This window comes from Cyprinus carpio, chromosome B4 (assembly GCF_018340385.1).
Source record: "Cyprinus carpio isolate SPL01 chromosome B4, ASM1834038v1, whole genome shotgun sequence".
Taxonomy (NCBI): domain Eukaryota; kingdom Metazoa; phylum Chordata; class Actinopteri; order Cypriniformes; family Cyprinidae; genus Cyprinus; species Cyprinus carpio.
The window spans coordinates 11,332,411-11,356,199 of NC_056600.1; the positions used below are offsets into that span (position 1 = coordinate 11,332,411).

The following is a 23,789-nucleotide window of genomic DNA, read 5'->3' on the forward strand; positions in this document are numbered from 1 at the left end:
AAACGAAATGAAAACACAAAACACAACACAACACAACACACAAAACAAAAAAACAAAACAAAAACGAAATGAAAACACAAAACACAAAACAAAACACAAAACAACACAACACAACACAACACAACACACAAAACAAAAAAACAAAACAAAACAGAAATGAAATGAAAACACAAAACACAACACAAAACACAACACAACACACAAAACAAAAAACAAAACAACACAACACACAAAACAAAAAACAAAACAAAACAGAAATGAAATGAAAAACACAAAACAACACAACAGAAATGAAATGAAAAAATAAATAAATAAAAAAAAAAAAAAAAAAAAAAAAAAAAAAAATAAAAAAATATCTAGCAAAATAAAATAAAACAAAATAAAATAAAATAAAATAAAATAAAATATTTTCTTGCCCTGCAGTATAAACAGTTTCTCAACCAGTATTTTTGGCTTTTTCTCCAAAAAAATATCTGAATATGTTTAAAATAAATAACGTGAAAATAAAGTTAAATAAAAAAAAATATATTTTTGCCTTGCACTACAAATAATTAATTGACCAGTAAGTTTTGTTTTTTTTCCAGACAAACAAACAAATAAATAAATAAACAAAATATTGCACTACAAACAGTTTCTTAACCAGCACCCCCCCCCCCCCCCCCCAACATTTTTCCAATAAAAATACCTGAATATTTAAAAAATATGTTTCAAATAAATAATGTACTTGAGAAGCAAAAACTGCACAATATTTTAGGACATGGTTTTGGAGAATATATCTTAAAAAAGATTTAATTTTCTTACACCGCTGACAAATAGTTTTTTCCTGTTTCAAGCATAAATCAACAAAATGCAATATATTTTGTATATAAAATATTATATATTATGCAAATATTAAATATAATATTTATATATTTTAATATAAAAGGAAACCTGAATGTAGGTTTTACCCATGCACTAAGAAAAATAAACCTAAATTGCATTATCTTCATTTCTAAATAGATTATTTTGTTTTGACATATTTACCATAAAGCAATATAAATATACTTGCTTGCAGAGTCAGAAATTAGGATAATGTTGAACAAATGCATATAAGATTGTATATTTGCATATTTTGCAAATAACCTTTGCCTTTGTCACGAAATCAATATCAGTAACAGAACATGTGAGGCTCTCAAGAGGAAATATGACCTTATTTGTGATTTGTCCTTTTGGACATGGTACTTTTTAAGCCTGAGGGGGTTTGGTGATTGGAGAACGTTGGAGCAGACAGTAATTTAATGACGAATGGTTGTAGAGGCCACCATGCTGTTCATGGCCTCTCAGTGGAGACAGAATGGCTCTCATTGCTTTAGTATGATAATGATGCCTTATGGGGGTCCAGAGGTGCAGCTGGTGAATCCAGAACACCTGAGTCCATTCGACCACTTGAAAGTGAGCCACACCAACAATTATTGGAACACAAAGGAATTGTGGATCCCTAAATTAATATTCATTGCTGAAGGCAAACTCGAGCACGGAAAGCTTCTGTAAGATCAAATATAACAGTGAAAAAATTCACAGAGAAACTTCAGACTTTTAACATTTTCTCTGCTTATTTAGTATGGGTCTTGACTTGAGCATAGGCTTTCTAAAGTCTGTTTGAAAAAGTAAGACTCCATAATCTTACATCTTTTCCTCTGCACCAGGCGACTGCGGGGGTCTCTCTCCAGGTGTGTGCTGCCGAACAGATGCACACCACAGGTGGGCTGAATGTGTTTCAGAGGTTTTTTTGTATATATTCATGAGTGTGCCGATGCGACTGTATGAATGTGGGTCGCTCTGATGGAAAGGCAAGAGCACAGCAGGGGCGTCCAGTTTGTATTTCACAAATGCCGTCACCCTCACAAACTCATAATTAGCACTAGTGAACTAAAATGGCTAATGAGTCTCAGAGGGAGTTCAAAGATTAACTCACAGAAGCAGGAGAAGACCCGGGTTTGATGGACGCACTGGCTCTGACAGGTGTCCTACATTCTGCCTGTTTCAAATTTTAGCACACATGAATAAAGCATGCAAGAGGAACAAATGAAACATGACTGACCTAATGATTTTCAATTTTTTAAATCAGCATGCGAGAGCAAATGTGAGCCCTGTCTCAGCTTCAGTGGTGCATATGAATATTGAGCTATTTTTTACATTTTACTGGTAAAACCATTACATATAGCCAATTCTTTTCTTTTTTCTTTTCTTTTCTTTTCTTTTCTTTTCTTTTCTCTGATTTTTGATTATAAATATATAAAGTATATAAACAATATTTATATATGTATAAAATACACATTTATTTTATTATTTTTATGTATATATACTTTTTATATTATTATATATACGTATTATATACTTATTTAATTTTAAAATATTTTATTTAAATATTTTAAATAATAAAATAAAATAAAATAAAATAAAATAAAATAAAATAAATAAAATAAAATAAAATAAAATAAAATAAAATTAAAAATAAAATAAAATAAAATAAAATAAAATAAAATAAAATAAAATAAAATAAAATAAAATAAAATGCTAAAAGCCACCTAGAAACTGTTTTTGGTCACTTCACATCTCAGACAACTGAGCAATTTTTGTCCAGAATAACTTGAGACTATATGTCTAAAATCTGGTTATGTGAGACAAGGTGAGCCCCGAGTCTGACTAACACTAAACTAAACTAACACTAAATTTCCCATAAGACCATTCACACAGCCCAGGGTCATTTAAATTGTAGGAATACAACTAAACAAACATGTCCTCCATAGTTTTTATGTGACAAATCCATTTGGACCAGCTCTAAAAAGTGCATTAATGTGATTTAAATGGATTTTCGGATATAAACCCTAATACTGAACTGCAATCCTGCACTCAAGAGATAACACAAAGGTGGCCTCCTCTCTCTGGAGGTGGATGAGGCACAGACTCAGGACACAAGAGCTTCCCAGGCTACTGTGGGTTTGACGGACGATGGGGATCTTCAGGTATAATGAGCTGTGTAGGAAGCAAGTGGAGAGGAGAATATTTCCTGCAGCGAGTCAGCCGAAAACGATTTAACAAAAGGAAATATGCAGGAGGTCCAGCAGCGAGGGGCTTTTCATTTTCTCCCCTCTTTATTTCTGCCTTCCTCTCTCAATTTCCTACCTCAATTTGTGATAGCGAGTGAGGAGAGGAGATATAGAGGATGGGTGAGAAAAATTGTTTCAATCCGGGAGGAACAAGCAGCGCAGGCCCGGTGAGAGGTGTGTGATATATGTGTGGGCTGAAGTTAGCTCACAATGTTTTGACATGTTTGATATGGAATAAAATAACAAGGTGAATTTGTATCCGGAGTCGATCATTTAGTTCTCGTTATGGCCGATACTGAGTGAACAGCATTACTGTTGGGTTTGAGGGGAATGACGTGGCAATAATTTGCACATATTCAGTGGTGGTTTGTACGTTACCTTCACCTACACAGGTCCACTGAACTAAATGTAAATGATCTCACTGAACCATGAGCTCAACTGAACCTTAGTGGTGAATATATGTTGTATATATGTACGGAGGCAATATGTGGGCATGAGAGCGATTGGGGGAGATGAGTCAATGCAAAAGCAGTTAGAATAAATTACTATTAAACTTTGAAGTCGTGTTTCTTTGTGTTTTTAATTTAAACTCACTGCACATTAAAAGGAGTTAAAACAAGGTTAATAGGTGCACAGGCCACAAAAATCCAATGAGCAATTTTAAGCTTTCATATTGCAGAATTGAGATTTAAATTAAAAACACCACTATATGAGAGATTAAAAAGTAATGTTTGACTGAAAAAAGGCACATATTTCTCAATGTCTGATTACAATACTAAATCAAGAAGCTATATGAAATGATGGGGTCACATGATACTATGAGTCACATGATCATAAAATCACAAGTTTGCAAATTAAATTACAATATCTATTCATTTCTGCTAATGTCATTTAATAAAGACATTCGTGCACAATTGACATCATTAAAAATTAATAAATTCTGTAGAAGTCTGGTAGTAGTTCATGTTAACTGATCTAGAAACTACTGTTATATATATATATATATATATATATATATATATAGATATATATATATATATATATATATAATTAATTTTTTTTTATTTTTTGTTAAAACTGTGGAAAATGTGGTTCAATGTGAGACTTGCTAAGATAAATTTTCCTTCAGGCTTTTCAGATTTAATAGGGTCATTTAAATCTTATGGCAGAGGAGAAGAATGTTTTCAGGAAACCTGTTTGAAAACAATCATGACTTTTTAAATTGCATTTGATGATATAAGCTCTACACCTTTAAACAACTCCAGAGCAGCACCAGTCAGATGCTAACTCTGATTAACCCCTCAGACCTTTAAAACACTGAAGCCAGACCCAAATTCTACTACACACATGCACTTATCAACTGTGTTACAATCTCCAGAGCTTTGGCTTTCTATCCATTGACTCACAAGATAGTCTAGTCGAGATTCACTCAAGGGACAGCGTCTGACCCAGATTCACTGGTCATATCACTGAGACTACAGAGCAGAGACTCTCTCAGTGTGGCCCATATACAGACAAAACAAGCCCACCTACTAATCAACGATACATGCTTACAGAAAAAAATGCTTTAATAAAATACAGCCTTTATTACAAATAAACAAATAACCTTTACACAAAATGAAAAACATAATTAACATAAAACTTATTTCTGTTAGCAAACAAAATAATTAGGTAGCATATTATTTTAAGGACCAATTCTCACTATTAAGTAGTTGCTTATTAGCATGCATATTACTACCACACAAGCCATTTATTAGTAATTATAAAGCACATATTAATGCCTTATCCTGCATTGCCATATTTTAGATCCCTCAATCCTACTCTATACCTAATCTTAGCAATTACCTTACTAACCACTTAATTAATTTAATTAATAAGCAGCAAATTAGCACTTTATTGAATCAAATCTCTTAAATAATAGCGAATATGTGTTCCCTATTTTAAAGTGTAACCAATAACAAATTTTGTGTGGTCTTTATTCAAGGATTACATAATTACAAAAACTAAGATTGTATCAGTTTTTCAATTTTAGACAGTAGACTGAAGAATCTGCATTCTTTGAATTACTTAAATGAGTAAATAAAGAAACAGTGGTCACATTTTATTTTAAGGTTCAGTTCTCACTATTAACAAACCATTAACTATGAATTTTGTCTCAATAAACTCCTAATTTCTTGCTTATTAATAATTAGTAAGGTAGTTGTTAAGTTTAGGTATTGGGTAGAATTAGGGAATTGGTCCCTTTACTTAAGTCTTACCAAAATAGTTCACCCAAAAATAAAATAAAATGGTAGTTTTAATCTATTAATTGTATACCTTTCTTCTTCTATAAATCATATACATAAATAAACACACACACATAATACAAACAATATAAATAAACAGACAAAGAAACAAACAAACTTATATTCCGGAATGTTTTTTTTTTTTTTTTTTAATAAATCTCATACATTTTAATTTCATAAAATGACTACAGCAATGATGATGGATCAGTTTTGTTTGGACAAACAGTTATTACATAACGCACATGGATGATGTTCAAACAGAATGTGTGAGTGGGACTGAATCCTTCATTCTGTTTCAAACACACACACACACACACACACAGTGAGAGACTCTAACGGCAGTCACACTTAGCCATGCTGATTGGCACTCGTTCACTCATTCACACATCCACTCTGTGACACTTTCTCCCACTCATTTTCTTTTTTTTCCTTCTGGTACTCTTCTCTCAAGATGTAGCTTCTGTTGTCAGTCATGCGAAGACTCTAGAAAAAGATCGGCCCTTGTGTTCACCAAGCAATTTATGTTAAATGGGGTTGTTTTGGACCACAGAGTAGTGCGCTTGGATCGATTTATGTTCTGTATAGCCATCTCTCTGTCAGTGAAAACACGGATAGGCGGATCTGATTCTAAGACAGCTCCCAGACACAAGGTTATTAATATTACATATCCTCTACAACCGGTTACATCCTAATGGTTGCTAGGACTGTGCTACATTTTATCTTATTCCTTTACACTGATTTAAAGAGATGGATGGATGCAAGAAAGAAAGAAAGAAAGAAAGAACGAAAGACAGAATGGATGGATGGATGGATGGATGGATGGATAGCTAGACAGACCGACAGACAGACAGACAGACAGACAGACAGAAAGATAGATAGATAGATAGATAGATAGATAGATAGATTCTCCAAGTTTAGCTCTCCAGCTGGCAGTTTTGTAACTTTTTAACACAAACACACACAAACACACACAGGAAGTGTATTTCCAAGAAATTGTATTTCCAAGGTTGGCTAGATGATGTATTTTAACACTGAAAATAAATAATTATATTCATTGCTATGTCTGAGCAGTCCAGCATGAACAATCTCCCAAAAGTTATTTAAAGTTATCTTAAAAATTGAATGGAGGTCAATGCGGAAGAAATTACTTTTTAATTATTCTTTTTGACTTGGTTTCAAATAAAATAATAAAAAATCCTTGAAAATGCCTGTTTTTCAGAGAACACATCTGTTTTATACAATGATCTGAAAATGTATTTTGCTTGAAGGATTTTTAAATATTATAACTGGAAAATAAGACAGAAATACTTGGAGTGAGCTCTGAAGTTTGATTTATTATTATTATTATTTTTATATGAATTAACATGAGTTTGTTCCTTCATCAGAACAGATTTGGGGAAATTTTGCATTACATGACTTGCTCACCAATGGATCCTCTGCAGTGAATGGGTGCCGTCAGAATGAGAGACTAAACAGCTGATAAAAACATCACAATAATCCACAGGACTCCAGTCCATCAATTAATGTCCTGTGAAATGTGAAAAGCTGCATGTTTTGACTCTCATTCTGACGGCACCCATTCACTACAGAGGACCCATTGGTGAGCAAATCTGTTCTCCAAATCTGTTCTGATAAAGAAAAAACAACAACAACAACAAAAAACTCATCTACATCTTGGACAGCCTGAGGGTGTGTAAATTTTTAACAAATTTTCTTTTTTGGGTGAACTATTTTATTAAAGTCATATGTTGTAAAAAAAAAAAAAAGCAGTTTAAAACATTATCTTAAAGCAGTACTGAAGCAGTTACACTACAAGAACAATGCACACAAAATGTTTTGGACCCCATTTACACCTGTAGTCCTAATGCACAATCCATCTAAGAGAAAGCTCCATCAGAAGTGCTCAGAATGTTCAGTCACACAATAGAAAGCAACAAGCCATTCAGAGACAAGAGATAAAGAAGAATACAAGATGGAGAAAAGAATGACATGAGTGCATGGGATACTTTAAGGTCAGAGAGAAGTAGTTGGATGGAACTTGAAGGGGAGGAGGGGAAAAAAACGAGTTTGTGATAAAGGAAGAGAATGGATGGGCTGGGAGGATAATAATGAGACTGAGTTTGAAAGTGCTCTGACAGTGTCCTTTAAAACACCCCTTCTGCTTCATTCAACAGAAAGAGAGGGAGAGAGAAAGAGAGAGAATGAGAGAGAGAGAGAGAGAGAGAGAGAGCGAGCAGCCATCTGTCAAGTCCTTACACTGCAGTCTTGCAGCTATCTGATAGCCAGCAGGAGAGAGCGGCCTGACAGCTCAGTGTAACACCTGCATTAGCATTCAGCGGGCGAAGAGAGAATGTGTGTAAGGGCAGGATAGAGTGCTGAATCCTGCTGATATTACAAGAAGGCTTTTTAAGCACAAATTATTCAAAAGTAGCCTTTTTGTGAGGAAATTCACTTTCCTCACGCAAACGCACTCAGTCTCCATTTTGTCCTTGCGGGGAAATAAACATTTAGTGCAGAATCGTCTTTGTTCTCAGGGTTTATTGACATTTCAAACAGATGAAAAATGCAGGGCTGCGTTAATGGCTCACCATTTCCTTGCTGTTCAAGCAGGTTTTGCTGAATGGTTTATTTATTATTAGTAGATAAAGCAGGTTATTTATGAATATAGGTTACGGAGAACACAAGACCTCACACTGACTGACCCTTGCAAAAATTATCCATGGTTTTACTACAAATAAAACAAAAAAAAAAACATGGTTACTATAGTTAAACCATGGTAGCCACAATTTGACCATTGTTTTGCTACACTAACCATAGTTTACCTATGGTATTTGTAGTAAAACTTTGGTTATACAAATGATAATCAATACACCAAAAAACATGGTTGTAATACTTTTAATATAATAAAACTAGGGATGCACCATAAATATCGGCACAATATTTAATGCGCATCTCATCAGTAAAGCCGGTTCTGTAATCAGCGGTAAATCTCTACACATGCGTGCTTTCACATGGAGCAGCATTTACTACACAGAGCCATTGTTCACTGACAAGTTGCACAAAACATGTGCAAAACATGTTCGTGGTTTTGCGCAGCTTGTCAGTGAACAACGGCTCTATATATTAAATGCTGCTCCACGTGAAAGCACGCATGTGTAGAGATTTACTGCTGATTACAGAACCGGCTTTACTGACGAGATGTGCATTAAATCGTGCCGATATTTATCGTGCATCCCTAAATAAATCCATAGTTAATTTTCGTATGGGGGAAAAATGCTTGATTCTAGTAGGCGCTAGCATGCTAATGCTAAAGCTGAATGACTAGGTCAATTTTACATTGAATTTCTGTCTAAGTTTGATATTAAAGCCTGCAAATCATACATAGCTCTCTTTTAATCCCATGTGACTGTGATATGGTTTTAAAATATTATTACTCTGAAACCACCTTTTCTTGATTAGTGTCTCGTCCCTGGAGTCCTCAGCTACCAAGGCCGACTGACAGATTATTCATATGACACAGCCTTGGTAGTCATTAATATCTGTAATATGACAGTGTCTTTCTACGAACTGTCAGTAATAGTTAATGTCCTACTTTTTTAAGCATGACAAATACTTCATAAAATAAATCAATGTGCAGCTCATCGCCAAGAAGAAACTGGAATAACTATATTTCAAAAGAGGTTTGTTTTCAGCTATAAGACATACAGATTCTGTCTCTAAACAGCAGAATAATCCAATAAAAAATTATTTTATTTTAAAACACACCTGGGTTTAAATACATTAACTGTATGTTTTGGGTCAGTATAGTTTGTAATATTTTTGAAAATTGTCTCTTAATATGTTTTAAAATTTTATTTATTCCTGTGATGGCAAAGCTGAATTTTCTGCATTATTGCCCCAGTCTCTGTCATTTGATCCTTCAGAAATCATTCTAATAAGCTGATTATTATTATTATTATTTATTTATTTTTGTTGTTGTTTTTATTGTGATGAGGACAATTTGAAAACTGAATAGAATTTGGGGGAAAAAAATATTTGAAAAACACATAGTTTATAACAGTATAAGTGTCATGTTAATGAATCCATGCTAAATACAAATATTATCTTACATACACCAAAATATATTTTTAAAGAAAGTTATACATTTTAAAATATTACAAAATTTACTTATCTCAGCTTGACTATCAAAAGTCCAATTTATTAGGATTATATACATTTTTTTATCATCTTTGTTCACTCATCTGAACCCATTATCTCTCTTTCCTACAATAATATAGAACAATGCCAGTATAATAGCTACTGATCAGCCTATTTAACATTTTTTTTATATAAATGTGTACAAGAGGCATGTACAGTACATCTGTGTCTCTGAGAGTATCATGGGACCCCCTTCTCTCCCCTATTACATTCTCCTAATGATTACACCCAGGGTGAGAGGTGATAATGATTATTAAGCCTTATTAATAATTGTAATTGGGAGAGAAAATATTCAGATTTACATCTATTAGGGGTGTGTTAGACTCTCATCCCCTACATCATCTCCCATTATGGTCCTGTAATTGGAAACTATATCCTTTTCTACAGAATACAAAACTATGAATGATGAAGTCCATTAGGGCTAAATTATTCAAGCCATAAATTGAAAATAAATCTCTTTTGCAAAGCATATGAAAAGAGACTCATGAAAAGAGACTCATAGCAGAAATAAAAAAGGATTTATTTCTTAGCGACAAAGACTGCTTTTAAACTCTGCATTAAGTCCTTTGAGTGTATCGCCGAGCTTTATTAGAGTAAAATAATAAAATAAACAGTGGCGGCTCAAAATATTCATGCTATTCAAGAGTGTTCATTACTGCATGAACACGCTCGATGGCACAGACATCAAAGTAAAAGCCCTGGCCGTAGATCCTCTGAACCTTCAACACAGCAGAACCAATCCCCCTTCTGCCATACTTCAGTATTCATGCTTTTCACACACTGAGTGCTTAGGTGGTTTTATGTCAGAGTAAAATCATATCAAAGTAGAGGTTCTCAACCATCGAAATGATTCATCTGACTTCAGATTGGCTCAAAATGACTTTAAACTGCAGCCTTAGTGCTGCTGGTAACAGTGTAACTATTAAAGCGCCAGCAAATATGTAAGAAAGGAAACTAAACTTTACATGCAGTGAAATTAGATCATTCAAGTCACTTCTATAGGTCTATAAAAGTAATATGGCCGAGAAAATGGATCTTGCTACAGATCTTCTTAGTTTCAATTGACTGAAGTGAGCTGAAAAGGTGGTATTGAAGGAAAGAGGGAGGGGGAAAGCAAGGGAGAGTGAAAGAGAGCGGGACGGAGATTTCGCACCGAGACTTACTTCATTCAGTGAAGATCAAAGGTAACATGATTCCTTTTCTTCTGGCGGATCAGAGGTTTTTAATGTGTCTGCTCCTCTCTAAAGCGCTTCTTGCTGAACTGGATGCAACTGGTCAGAGCATCACACCCTTCACTAACCTCAGTGAACATTTCCTCCTGTCAGAAACAGTTCATATATTAGGAAATATACAACATCACATATTATGGAAAATTAGCATAACTCTCAGGGTTTGAGGAAACCCCAGCATTGTTTAAATAGCCCAAAAAACATACTTTGCATTGAATTATTAGGTTGATACTTTATGATATTTTTTGATCATAGTTAAAATTTAAACTGTGTAACATTTAAACGCTAGGTGTACATACTGTAGAAGTCAGACAGTTGACAGTTATTTGCTTTGATATCTATCTTTGCTGTATTTCTGTACAGCAGTGTTTCTCAACCAGGGCTTAGCAGACTTACAAAAGAGCCTCAAAATTACTTAAAATCACTTAAAATTATATATATATTTATATATATATATATATATATATATATATATATATATATATATATATATATATATATATATATATATAATATAAAAACATTAAAATAAGTTAAAACTAAGTTAAAACTAAGAATCAAGTTATTCTTTTTCACCCCCTCAGCAATTGTTTGTTAAAACCGAATTCTCACAGTCATAAGGCATGTAAATTAATAAAATGGTAAAATTCCAGATGCATTTTTATAATTAAAATATATATTTTCTTGTTTGCCAAGCTCTAAAATATTTTATTGTGTAGAAATTGGGAGTTAAAAAAGTAAAATTCTTAGTAAATAAACTGGATGATGATTAAAGATTATAACAAGTGGCGACTAACTAACTAATTAAATAGATAAAAATACATATTTATATAAAGATGAAAATGATAATTGAGTGAAAATGTCATTGTTATTATTATACATCCAAAACATCCCAACAATAACAATCTTACCAGAACATGAGGGATACAAATGAACTCTTGTTCATATGTCTTTCACACAATTTTTCAAAAATGTATGGAAACAGATTAGTCTCAAATATAATTCACGCAAAAAACACGATTCACACATGCGTAAACAATTTCACATGCATGAAACCTAATTCACGTACACACAAAAAAAATTCACGTGCGTGAAAAAAAAAAAATATTCACAAAAAGCAATTCACATGTGCAAAATAAAAACTATTCATATATATTCATATATTCATAAAATACATTTCACAAATGCAAAACACAATTCGTAGATATACAACTGTGCACAAAAACCTTTGAATGTTCGGAGATTTCGCACCGAGACTTACTTCATTCAGTGAAGATCAAAGGATCCACTCGGATTTGTGTGAGTGTGTTGCTGCTAGACTTTCTGAATCTGGCAGAGCTCTCTTCCCACGTGGGTCTGTATAAAACACAAAAATTATGTCCTCTTGTTTTAAATAGCCAAAAAAAAATTAGGTTCGATACCTTAAGTCAATCAGATGCGAGCTTACCATTCAACCAATCATATCATAAGCCACTGAGAGTGCATTCAGAAGCTCGCAGGCAATCGGGGAGACGTCAAGAGAGAAGCCCATAGAAGCCCTGGCGTTACATTTAAAATACTATACAAAATAATTAATCAGTAGAATACTTTGACTCCTGCTCACTCACAGCCAAAGAACTCCCCAGCTCAAGCCCGCCGTCTCTGCAATCAGATTAACGATGGCAGTTTGCACGCACAGTTACTAGAAGATTTACATCAGTCAGACAGGTTACTGACGTCAAAGAACTCAAGCTTAGTTTTAACGTATGAGTTTGGCACGCGCGTACAGAAATTTACATCGGAAGTTCTAAAAATCGCTCAGAAAAAAAATCGCTTCACTTGTCTCAATTGAGTTCCAATTGGGTCGCTGTGTCCATTTCTTTTACTGTCTATGGGATTACTGATGTAAAGGCTTAATTCCGTTCTAATTAATCCATATTGCGCAAAAGGTGCACAGAATCGTGCTCCTTGAATGCACTCTCAGTGGCTTATGATATGATTGGTTGAATGGTAAGCTCGCATCTGATTGGCTAAAGAGTACGACAGACCCACGTGGGAAGAGAGCTCTGCCAGGAAAGTCTCAAAAACACACACACACAAATCCGAGTGCATTCGTAGTAAATGACGATTTGTACATTCAGACACTCGTACATTTTAAACATTCAAAGGTTTTTGTGCACAGTTGTATATCTACGAATTGTGTTTTGCATTTGTGAAATGTATTTTATGAATATATAATTTTATTTTGCGCATGTGAATTGCTTTTTGTGAATATATATTTTTTTTTCACGCACGTGAATTTTTTTTGTGTGTACGTGAATTAGGTTTCATGCATGTGAAATTGTTTACGCATGTGTGAATCGTGTTTTTTGCGTGAATTATATTTGAGACTAATCTGTCTCCATAAAAATGTCCCATCATCAATGAATAATGAAATACCAGTCTGTTCATACAAACTACCACATGGCTTCGTATGGGTCACTTTTATGGTGCTTTTACATCCTTCACAAAGCTTGTAAAAAAAGATCAACTAGCAGAATTTGTTTTGGTTCCTTGTCAGAAAGAAAGTGAAACAGTAGAGGTTTGGAACAACATGAAGGTGAGTAAATGACGCTTGAATGTTCATTTTGGGGTGAAGTATCCCTTCAAGCCTGTAAAACTTAGTCAAACAGTCATAAAGAGACGCTCTATCCTCTTTGAGAGTCAGATTTGCTGGCAGTCTGTCCCTCCGGCGCTGACGTAAGAGAAGATCTCAGAGGAGCTCTCCGTGGTGTTGATATTTCCGCTCAAGCGTGGGGCTCTTCTCTGCTACAGGCTTTTCAGAGCCAGCTGGATAACCAGACAACATGCCGGGTCACTTGGTCTCCCCCCATCTCCTCTCTTCCTCTCTGCTCTTCACAGGCACAAGGAAGAACTAGTCAGACTCTTGGCTCTCCATTAGCCGGCAGACAAATATAGAGCCAAAGTGTCCAACAGAACGGGGAAAGAGACATTGCCAGTTAGTTTTGGCAGGAACCCGATTCACCACTTCAGCAAGATTACACAATGTGCTGAAAAGGGCAAGAGATTAAAAAAACAAGCACTTGGTGAGAAAGAGAGAGAGAGAGAAGATAAGAATAATAAGCATGGCTACAAAAATTGTAATCAGCATGGTGATTAAAGGTCAAAGGTACAATCAGTCATTTTTCCTGCTTAAAATAAAAAAAGAGAATAATTTAATAGTACTTTTGCATAAAAGTGCTTCTGTGAAAATCATCAGAATGTTTTTTTCCCCCCATTTGAAGTGCTCTTGCAGTGAGACAAATAAATATAAACATAAAAAGTAGTAACAGGAATAAAATAAAAATGAATAAAAAATATTAAATTAACAGATAAAAAAAAAAAAGGTAATAAACAGGATTTAAACTAGTTTTAGATGGAGTTGAGCAGGTTTCCAGCTTATCATATTTACCTTCACTATTTCATGTTAAGTGCTCCTGCTGTTTTACTACTACTACTACTAATAATAATAATAATTAGAAATATTCATATTATTAACATTTGGTTGTAATGGCTGACAGCAAAACTACTTAAGTGTAAATATAAAGAAAGACTAAAAATTAAAAATAAAAATAAAATAATAATAAAAAAAGAAAGAAATAAAAAACTAATATTAAAGGGTGTTTAAAACAGTTTTAGATGGAGTTTAGTATTCCACCATTATAATAATATAAGTATATCCACCATAATAATTATTATTATTATTATTATTATTATTATTATTACTAATATTATTATTAGTATTATTATTATTACAATTATTATTACTAATGTGATACACATCAATATTGCAAAATAATTAATAAAAATGTGTTTTTTAAAATTAAATTTTTTTTTTAAATGAGAAATAAAATAACACCAAAATATATTAAATAAATAGTAAATTCCATTAAAAATGGTTTTAGATGGAGTTTAGCATGTGACACTGCAGTACATCATTTTTTTCAAAAGTTTTGTGCCAAGATCCCAAATGCTGATTCTATAAATAGCTACTTACATTAGATACGTATTTCATCAACATACATACCCACACCCATATGTCCACACACACAAGCATACACTATAGGTCAGATAAAGGTTGGCACATGGCGAGGCTCTCATAAGGCGAGGGCTGGCACAGTGACATCAGATCTGCAGTATGGTCCCTAATCTGTGGGATCAGTAAAATCACGGAAATGAGAGGCATCACACTGCAGTAATCTCCTGCATCAGGAAAACTGTGTGCGCGTGTGAAAGAGATGAGAGAGGCTGTAGAGTCCAGGAAAACAGAACGAGCCACTATCAACCAACTATTCAAACCAAGTGTAATTGCACAGGATTACTGGCACTATAATAAACCCAAGTTCAGCCTGCATGAGAAGAACCCAGACACCAGATTGATGGAAAGAGACTGAAAGCTCTATTAAATAGAGACTTGAAAGGGAAAAGATACATGGAAGAAGTCAATGAATCAGCAAGGATGGAAACTATTTCAAACCCCCAGTGGCCTCAAAGATCCCAAAGCCTCTCAAAAAATATACTTAAAGTCAAGATCAAATCAAAATCTTATCTAGTCTTATTGTGAAAGATTCATCTGTGCATGTTATTCCAAAGAAAAATCTTTGTAATCTGTAATCTTTAATCTCAATCAAACTATAATAACACTCTAAAATACTTCACATCTGTGAAGTAAAATAAGTTGCAAACTGCAATTCATATAAATTATTCTCTGACTTTGACAAATTGCATTACTTATTATAAACAAAATTTCAACTTGCATCAAACATCGAAAAAACAACGTAGACCTCTATTGAAAGTCTAATGTGTAAAACATGAATAAATTTTATGTATTTATGCATACTAAGATTTTCTGATATACAGCTAAATAAAAAATATATAAAATATTTAGTAAATGGCAACAAAAATGTTTCAGATGGAGTTCAGCATGTGAGATTTCTGATAAACAAATGCAAACTGTTAGAGTTGTTATACTGTTTGTGTTAAATAAATAAAAAGAACAACAATGCATCTGCATATTTTTCAGTGGAAACCTTTTATTTCACCATGACACAATAGTGCACCGAGCCAAGAAACAAAACATCAATTTGACAAGAGGTGCAACATAAAACATCAAAGTAAAGACAGAATTCAAAAGACGTGAGAAACAAACACATTAAATAAACTATTCACAACATCAAGCTCATATTTTCCCTGGAAGGGAGCGGAACAACCATTAATACTGGAAGAAGTAAACACTGTAAGGTCATTTACAAAGGATTTGAACATGTCTGCAGTCTGTTGAACCCATCAAGCACAAAACACTGCGATCACTGACAAGTTAACCTTTATTTTTCAACATAGTTTTGATATTGAAACCTGAAAATTGAATGGAATTTGCAAAACTTGAACTCTTTATCTGAATATTGCATCATGGTTTCCGATGATAATTGATAAACGACAAATAAACATTTTATCAAATGCATCAAGCAAATCTGAAACACCGTTCAAAGCTAAAACGATTGGTTGCTTTATCTTTTGTTATGTATGACTGGGCAATCTGTATATTGTTTATGTTATAATACATGTGAGGATTTGGTATAAAATGATCATCTGAAGGGGATGAAACTGTACAGAGAGCCAAGACAAAGACATAAGGACAGTGAGAAAAAGAAAATTAGTCAGACATTTTGTCTTTGAATAGGACTAGAGGCACAAAGGGTCCACAGAGCAACAGATGTGACCATTCTGTAGAGAAAAAGAAAGGGGGGGAGAGAAGGAAGGAAAAGGGAGGAGACATTAGTCAAAAAAGGAAAATAGTCAATTTGACACTCACTCAAGCATTTCCATACTGTATGTGTGTAATGCATTAAATAAGCATCAGTACAGCCTCTCATGATTCATCGCTCAGCTCAAATGATGCTGATGACCTTGGCCAGTCACATAAGGTGCTTTAATAAGTAGATGAATTCTCTCCTGTCCCTGAGCTCTGTTCTTTATTCCTGCATTCATCTCACACAGACAAATCGTACAGCATCTGGGACCATTTTCTGTGTACTGTCCATGTTTCTTTATCTCTAAATGACTGGGCACATCATTTAGAGAGGTGTCCAAATGTCAGAGACCACTAGTGAAAATATATCTTATTTATTTATTATCAGATTCAATTATTATTCTTTTTTTCATTACAATGTATATTTTAGAAGAAGCCCCAATCATGGCATGCTAAAAAAATATGTATAGAAAGCCATTTCTCCAATAGAATGAAAAAAAGTTAATTGTGACTTTTATCTTCTTTTTGACTTCAAGCTTTTTTCTCAGAGTTCACAGAGTTTATTTTAAAAATCATAATTTTAAGATATAAACTCAGAATTGCGAGATATAGAAATAAAGGTCAAAATTGTGAGCTAAAAATTCGAAAATACCTATTTTTCCCCCTTTTTTCAGTAGCAGAAAAAACAACTAAAAAAGAAAACAAAATTAAAAAAAACAAATTGAAAAAAAAGTGCATTAAATTGTTTATATATATATATTATAACTTTGCTAGATTTATAATGCTAATAACCGTAAATATATAGATTATAAATATATAATATTATATATAAATATATATATTATCAAAGTCTTTGAAAAAGATTTAATATTTATAAGCACCAAAACTTGATTTCTTTGCTCTTTGATTTTTTCAAGGTTTAAATTAGGTTCTAGATGTCTCTATTGAATGGGGTCTCAGATTTTTGGATCTCACTGTAAGTGTTTTATGAATAATATTTATAAGCACCAAAACAATAAAATCAAAGCTGTGACTGGGCTCATCACCAAAAGCCTTTGCCTTTGACTGAATTGGTATTAAAGTGTTTAAAAATAAATTAGCCAGATGTCCATGAAACCCTTAGTGGGCCTGTGGAAGCTGCCTTTGTTTTATGTGAAAGGATCCAGTTTAAAAAATAATGACAAGCACAGGGGTTTACATCTAAATAATCAATAATAAATCCTGGTGATTTGCAACGTGTGCGTCTGTGGGTGGTTATGAAAGTGTCAAGTACCTTGCACTGGCAGAGGGAACACTCCGTGCCGTGTTTGGTCCAAGCAGAGCCACTGAAGCGAGTGATCCCGTATTCGTCCACACAGGTCTTGGTGATGTCATTCCGAACGGTATCGGCCAGACAGGGGTCCGTGACGCAGCGTGGGCAGCACTCGCCCTCCGGAACCACTGTAAACTCACAGTCAGCCACCGGTGCACACGATATCGGCCAGCAGTCCACTTCACCCCTCTGAGAAACACACAGACAGAGACATATTTCAATCCGATACAGAATAGAATCAATATTTTTTGCAATTCCGTTCTGTGAGGCTAGTAGCACATAAATTATACACTTCCGATTTAACATGCTGCAAATCACAAATAGCGTGCTGCGCTCACTGATCCAGAGAGGAGTGTGTAATGAAGGATCGATACGACACTACTAGGTCAGAGCTGGTTTAATACAGTCACACACAGGGCTCTGTTTCCTCCTGCATTCTTTAAAACTTTGTGTAACATCTGCTGGACTGCAGGTGATGTGTCAAAATATATCAAAGCTTTGATCCTTTTTGGATGCTTTCCACAGGTGCAAGGATAAAGTGATGGTGTACTTACAATGACAAATATAAAAGTGTGTGAAGGTCAGTCCGAATAAACACTGCACGGTAAGTGTGAGTAAGACAGACAGAGATGAAACACTGTAGGGACAGTTTGAGGAGATCATTTGCTTAATATGGTGGCAGGAAGTCCCGCCTCTCAGTTAATACTAAGTCACTTTACTTTGTGAGGATTCACATCTTTTCTTCACCCTGTAATGTACATTAGCTGAGGGAAAAAAAATGTGTGTGTGTGTGTGTGTTTGTCTATATAAATATATATGCATATGGCTGCATTTATTTGATCAAAAACAGTAATATATTATTATAATTCAAAATTACTATTTTCTATTTTTATATATTTTAAAATGCAATTTATTTCTGTGATAATAAAGCCGAATTTTCAGCAGCCATTACTCCAGTCTTCAGTGTCACATGATCCTTCAATAATCTAACATGCTGATTGGCTGCTCAAGAAATTGTTACATTTTTCATTTTAGATTATTATCAATGTTGTAAAAAGTTGTGCTGCTTAATATTTTTGTGGAAACCATGATTTTTCATGATTCTTTGATGAACAGAAGGTCCAAAAGAACAGCACTTATTTGAAATGTTCATTTTTTTACCATTATAAGTCTTTACTATCACCTAATTATTGTGTCCTTGCTGTATAAAAGTATTCATTTCTTCTTTGAGTCAAATAATTTTAATAAATCTGTTGATTTACTCTAATAAATCTGCTGTTCTGCTCTAAATGACTCGGTTACAGATTGGACAAAACCCAGTTCTTGAGTTCAACTCACTGACTCAATGCAAATGATTACTTAGATTTTGACTTTTTCAATAGACACTTTTTGGTTTTGAACCATAAAAGTCTTTTATACTATATTACAGTTGATCTGTGCATTATTAAAATATTTTCCTTTTGTGTTTCTGAGAAGATACAGGTTCAAAACCACAAGAGGGTGAATAAATGATTCATTCTTTGGGTGAACCGACTGCCGTATTTCGCTGCAAGACAACATTTTTTTTAGATTACATCCTGAGTCAGACTGAGCAGGTTACATAGACCTTGATTACAAAGGGAATGCAGATATTTCTCTGAATGTCTCTCTCTCTTCCCTCCTGGAGTTTTCTGTTCCGGAAACATTCTTTGTTCTTTCACTCCTCACACTTTTGTATTCTTAAAATACAAAGCATTCTTCCTGCCCCATTCTCTCTTTTTCAGTGTCTCTTCCTCTCTTTCAAGTTCTGTGTTCTTTTTACTTCACAGGGAACAAGGAAAAAAACTGATGAGAAGAGGGATTCGAAGAGTAAAGGTGGTTGAAAACGACTAAAAGAAAGTGCTGACTGACAGAGAATGTGATAACAGTATAAGAACAACATAAAAGAGACAAACAAAAAGCAGTTGTACTGAAACCTAATGAAATTTCAGTATGGCCAATTAAAACTGGCTCTGTTTGATCATGTTCCTTTCTCGGACACAGATTACACTTGTCTAGGATTAAAAAGGACTTTCAATTGAAAGTCAGTTTTTGAGCAATTAATCCAGAGCCTGCCTTTAGCATTAGCCTGGAAAACAAGCCTTTCGTTGGTTAAACCATCCACAACTGTCTAGAGGTCTTTAACTGAATTCATTACAGACCTACAAGTTTAGCATTCCTAAACTCTTAGGAAAAGGTTTCGTTCTCTGAACCAAAAAAAAAAAAAAACCTCTCAGACAAAGAAAATGTAAGCTGGGAGCCTGGCATGTCATATGAAGAACCTCTGACAAGTTTAGGAGCCCTGCTTGAACCCATTGTTAGCTCAACAAATACTGAAGTAAGGATTTTCACTAGAGAGAAAGATAGAGTTAGCTGGACTTTATAATTCAATTCTTCACAGAGTGAAAAAAGTTCTGCATGAAGAAAGAAAAATGGCTTCTGGATGAAAGTTCAGTGCTGAACCACAGCACACAGGAGAGAAAAACACCAGAGGGGCTGAAAACTGCATTGTTCAAGGCTTTGGCACAAGGCTTCCTGACTGAGATATTGCAGAAAGTTCCACTGTGACCAGCAGTTTCTCTGAATCTAATACACAGGGAACAGAATGACAGTGGAGTTTATTCTGAGCGTTGTGCATGTGTGAATGCATACAGTTTGCTAAAGGGGACATATTTCATACTTTTGCATCATATTCTTCCCCTCAAGTCCAGTTATAATGGTACTCAAGGTTGCTTGAAAAAAAGAATTGCAGTTCAGTTTTACATGACCATTTTCACTCTGACTCTTCAGCTGTTTTTGCCAATGTACTCATAGAACTATGAAAAGTTACTGTATGCTATGATTAGCTGATCTCCTTTTATGTGAGGTTCATACTGTTTTTTTTATCAAGGAAGTCCTGCTGAGAACTGAAGAGCTGTTGATATATTAATCATTAGTTAAAAGTGCTTTCATTTCATTGATGTTAAAAAGTTTGCAAAAAATGTATTTAAAATCATTTCCAAAAATCCAAAAATGTTTCTAAATAGTTTTCAAAATATTTTTACTACTACAAATAGATATTGTTATTATCACTATTAAATGCAAAAGTCTGAGAAAATGTTCATTTTTAATTTCATTATTTTTAAATTTAGATTTAAAAATGTAGAACAAAGCAAAAGTATGATAAAAGTAAGAATGTTTAAATATATTATTTTATTATTTTAAAAATATATATACTCAATAAATATTAATAAAGAAAACTCTTTGACATTTAAAATATAATATATAAAATAATATAAAAATATTACGTTTACCTCATATTGAATAATTCAATTATAATTAAATAATGTACAAATATAATCATATCCAAAAGTCTGAGAATATTTTAATGACCTTTTTTTATTTAAATTTAGATTTTGAAAAACAAAGCAAAAGTATGATAAAATATTTAAGAATTTGAAATACTTTATTTTGTTATTAAAAATATAATATATTATTTTAAATATTTAAAAATGTTACAAATAATACATTTTATAATAGATTTTTGACATTTAAAAAAAAAAATAAAAAAAAAAAAAAAATATATATATATATATATATATATATATATAATTATCATTATATATATATTATGTTGCCCCATTGAAATATACACATTATGATGCTATTGTGGCTTCCATTTTCGATATAAACTGTATTTGAACATCTACAGAACAAACATAATGAACATACTGTATACACCAGGTTCATTAACATATTTTTTAATGACAAAAAACACATATAAATGTCTACAAAATAAATTTTTAAAAATGCATTTTTACTAGTGGTATCAGACTTTTGGGCCCCACTGTTTATTTCTAAATGCGGAGATATTTAAATAATAGTTTAACAGAATCTTTTCTAATGTTCTTTAGCAATAGCCCTTTCTAATGTCAACCATATACTACATACTAGATTATAAATATATACTGGCAATCATAATGCATTACCACATCGAGTTGGCGTAACATGCTGCTACTCACCATGCACTGGCACTGCTGGCAGTTCTCCACCCAGGTCTCTCCGTTACTGTACGCCAGCAGACCGTTCTGATGCAAACACTGAGAACTCAGACGAGGGTCGCATTCAGGACAGCACAACACATCCACCGTGGGATTCTCACAATCACACACCATCCGTCTACACATTACCAACCCCGACTGAAACAGGAGAGAAAGACAAGAGTCTGAGTAAAAAAAATAAAATAAATCAGGTTTCCTTTGACTACAATTCCCATCAGCCCCTTCGGCTAACCTGACAGGAGCAGACCGAGCACCTGTCGTCATCCAGCACCCAAATCTGCCCGTTGTGTTTCACCTTCCCGTCATGGGCGCAGTCGCCCGTGCAGTTCCTACCATGCGGACAGCGGCAGTCATAACCTCCGTCAACGTTAAAGCACACGGTGTCATTAGCACAACTGTGCCGTCCCATCTCACATTCATCAATGTCTACCAACCAGAAACAAAGAAGAACCAATTAAGTCACTTATTAAATCCAAGGAGTCATGGTTTAGCCGGTTAGCATGATCTAGATAACTACAACCATGCTGAGTGCAAAATACATCTTTCTCCATTGACTTCCATTCAAAAGAAGCACAGTTTCATTCAAAACAAGTTACCTTCACATGACTCTCCATTGGCTGAGAACATTCCGTTGTCATGGTAGCCATCGCGACACTCGCAGTGATACCAGCCAGGTAGGTTGACGCAAGTGGCTCGACTGTCACACTCCACAAATCCATCGGAGCACTCGTCGATGTCTGAAGAGACAAGGTGGAGACACGCATGAGAAAACTCAAGAAGTGTATGGAAAAAGCACAGGTGAGCACAACTGTACCTGAATGATGTCAAAAGTTGTCACATATCATGAAAAAAAGGTAAAAATAGCATGAAATATTATTCAATATGATCTGTTATGGCATTTGAAGCCAGTTAAAGAGAGAGAGTGTGTGTGTATACACCCTAGTAAAAAGTAACATATTTAAAATACATTTATTTCATACTAAGCATAGATAGTTCAAATCTATTTACTGACATATCGCTTGAGACTTCCTGATATAAAATGTATAATTAAACACTTTTTTAATGTGACTATTGATGAGGATTGTATGATTTTTTAATAATATCAGTCTTTAAATGCAAGATATTTATGAAGTTTGTTTGTTTTTGTTTTTGAAGTTTGTTTGAAGTATACTTCCAATAGTTAAAATATGTCATAGTTTGTAATAGTTAAAATATGCTCATAAATAAGAATAACAAAGCAGAAAATGTTCAATTAAATACAATACAATGTTTATCTATCACCATAATTTCATTATAAAAATGGCATAAAGTGCATATTCTAATGTTGAGTTATGCTAGAGTGTATTATCCTGTTTCCACAACCTTTTCAAATTCCTAAATGGATGCAAATCTACAAGTATATTTGATGTCTGTCCTCACACCAGACACAAAGAAAGGGAAACAAATAGAGCTTCTGCCATGGGCGTCTTGAAAGAAGCGTATCCAGCAGCTGTTGATAATGATGCTCTTCAGAATCTATTCAACTCTCAGTGCTTGTCCTTGGATTACACTCTCACAGAAAGCTACGCTGAGCGTCCCTCAGATCCAGTCAGTTCAATGACAACTTCAACCACAAAGGCATACTGGGTGAGAAATGATTTTGTGACTTTAACCTTAGGTTACCAAATGTGTTTCACCTTGCCCATCTCATATTTTGTATTATATTGTATTTCAATGGCAGTTGCAATGTCTGAAGTGAAGGCAAGGCTGAGTAGAGAGGGTAAAACAAAAACTGACGAATACTGTGTTTTTGTGGGTGTGCAAGAGAGAGGGAAAAAATGTACAGTATGTAGCCTTGAGAGTCTTTGTGAAA

At 33.9% G+C, this 23,789-nt stretch overlaps 1 protein-coding gene across 2 annotated transcripts in view; it reads right to left on the reverse strand.

The window, feature by feature from the left end:
* Positions 1-15,831: 15,831 nt before the first annotated feature.
* The window catches only part of LOC109107539 (protein kinase C-binding protein NELL2-like), a 43,683-nt gene continuing 35,725 nt past the window's right edge, over positions 15,832-23,789 (reverse strand). For both annotated transcript variants that reach the window (XM_042722786.1, XM_042722788.1), the window contains 5 exons: positions 22,534-22,674; positions 22,170-22,363; positions 21,899-22,075; positions 17,841-18,068; positions 15,832-16,542 (listed from right to left, as the gene is read on the reverse strand). In XM_042722786.1, the coding sequence (XP_042578720.1) occupies positions 16,501-16,542; positions 17,841-18,068; positions 21,899-22,075; positions 22,170-22,363; positions 22,534-22,674 (782 nt within the window). In that variant the 3' untranslated portion in view covers positions 15,832-16,500. The remainder of the gene's footprint in view (positions 16,543-17,840; positions 18,069-21,898; positions 22,076-22,169; positions 22,364-22,533; positions 22,675-23,789) is intronic.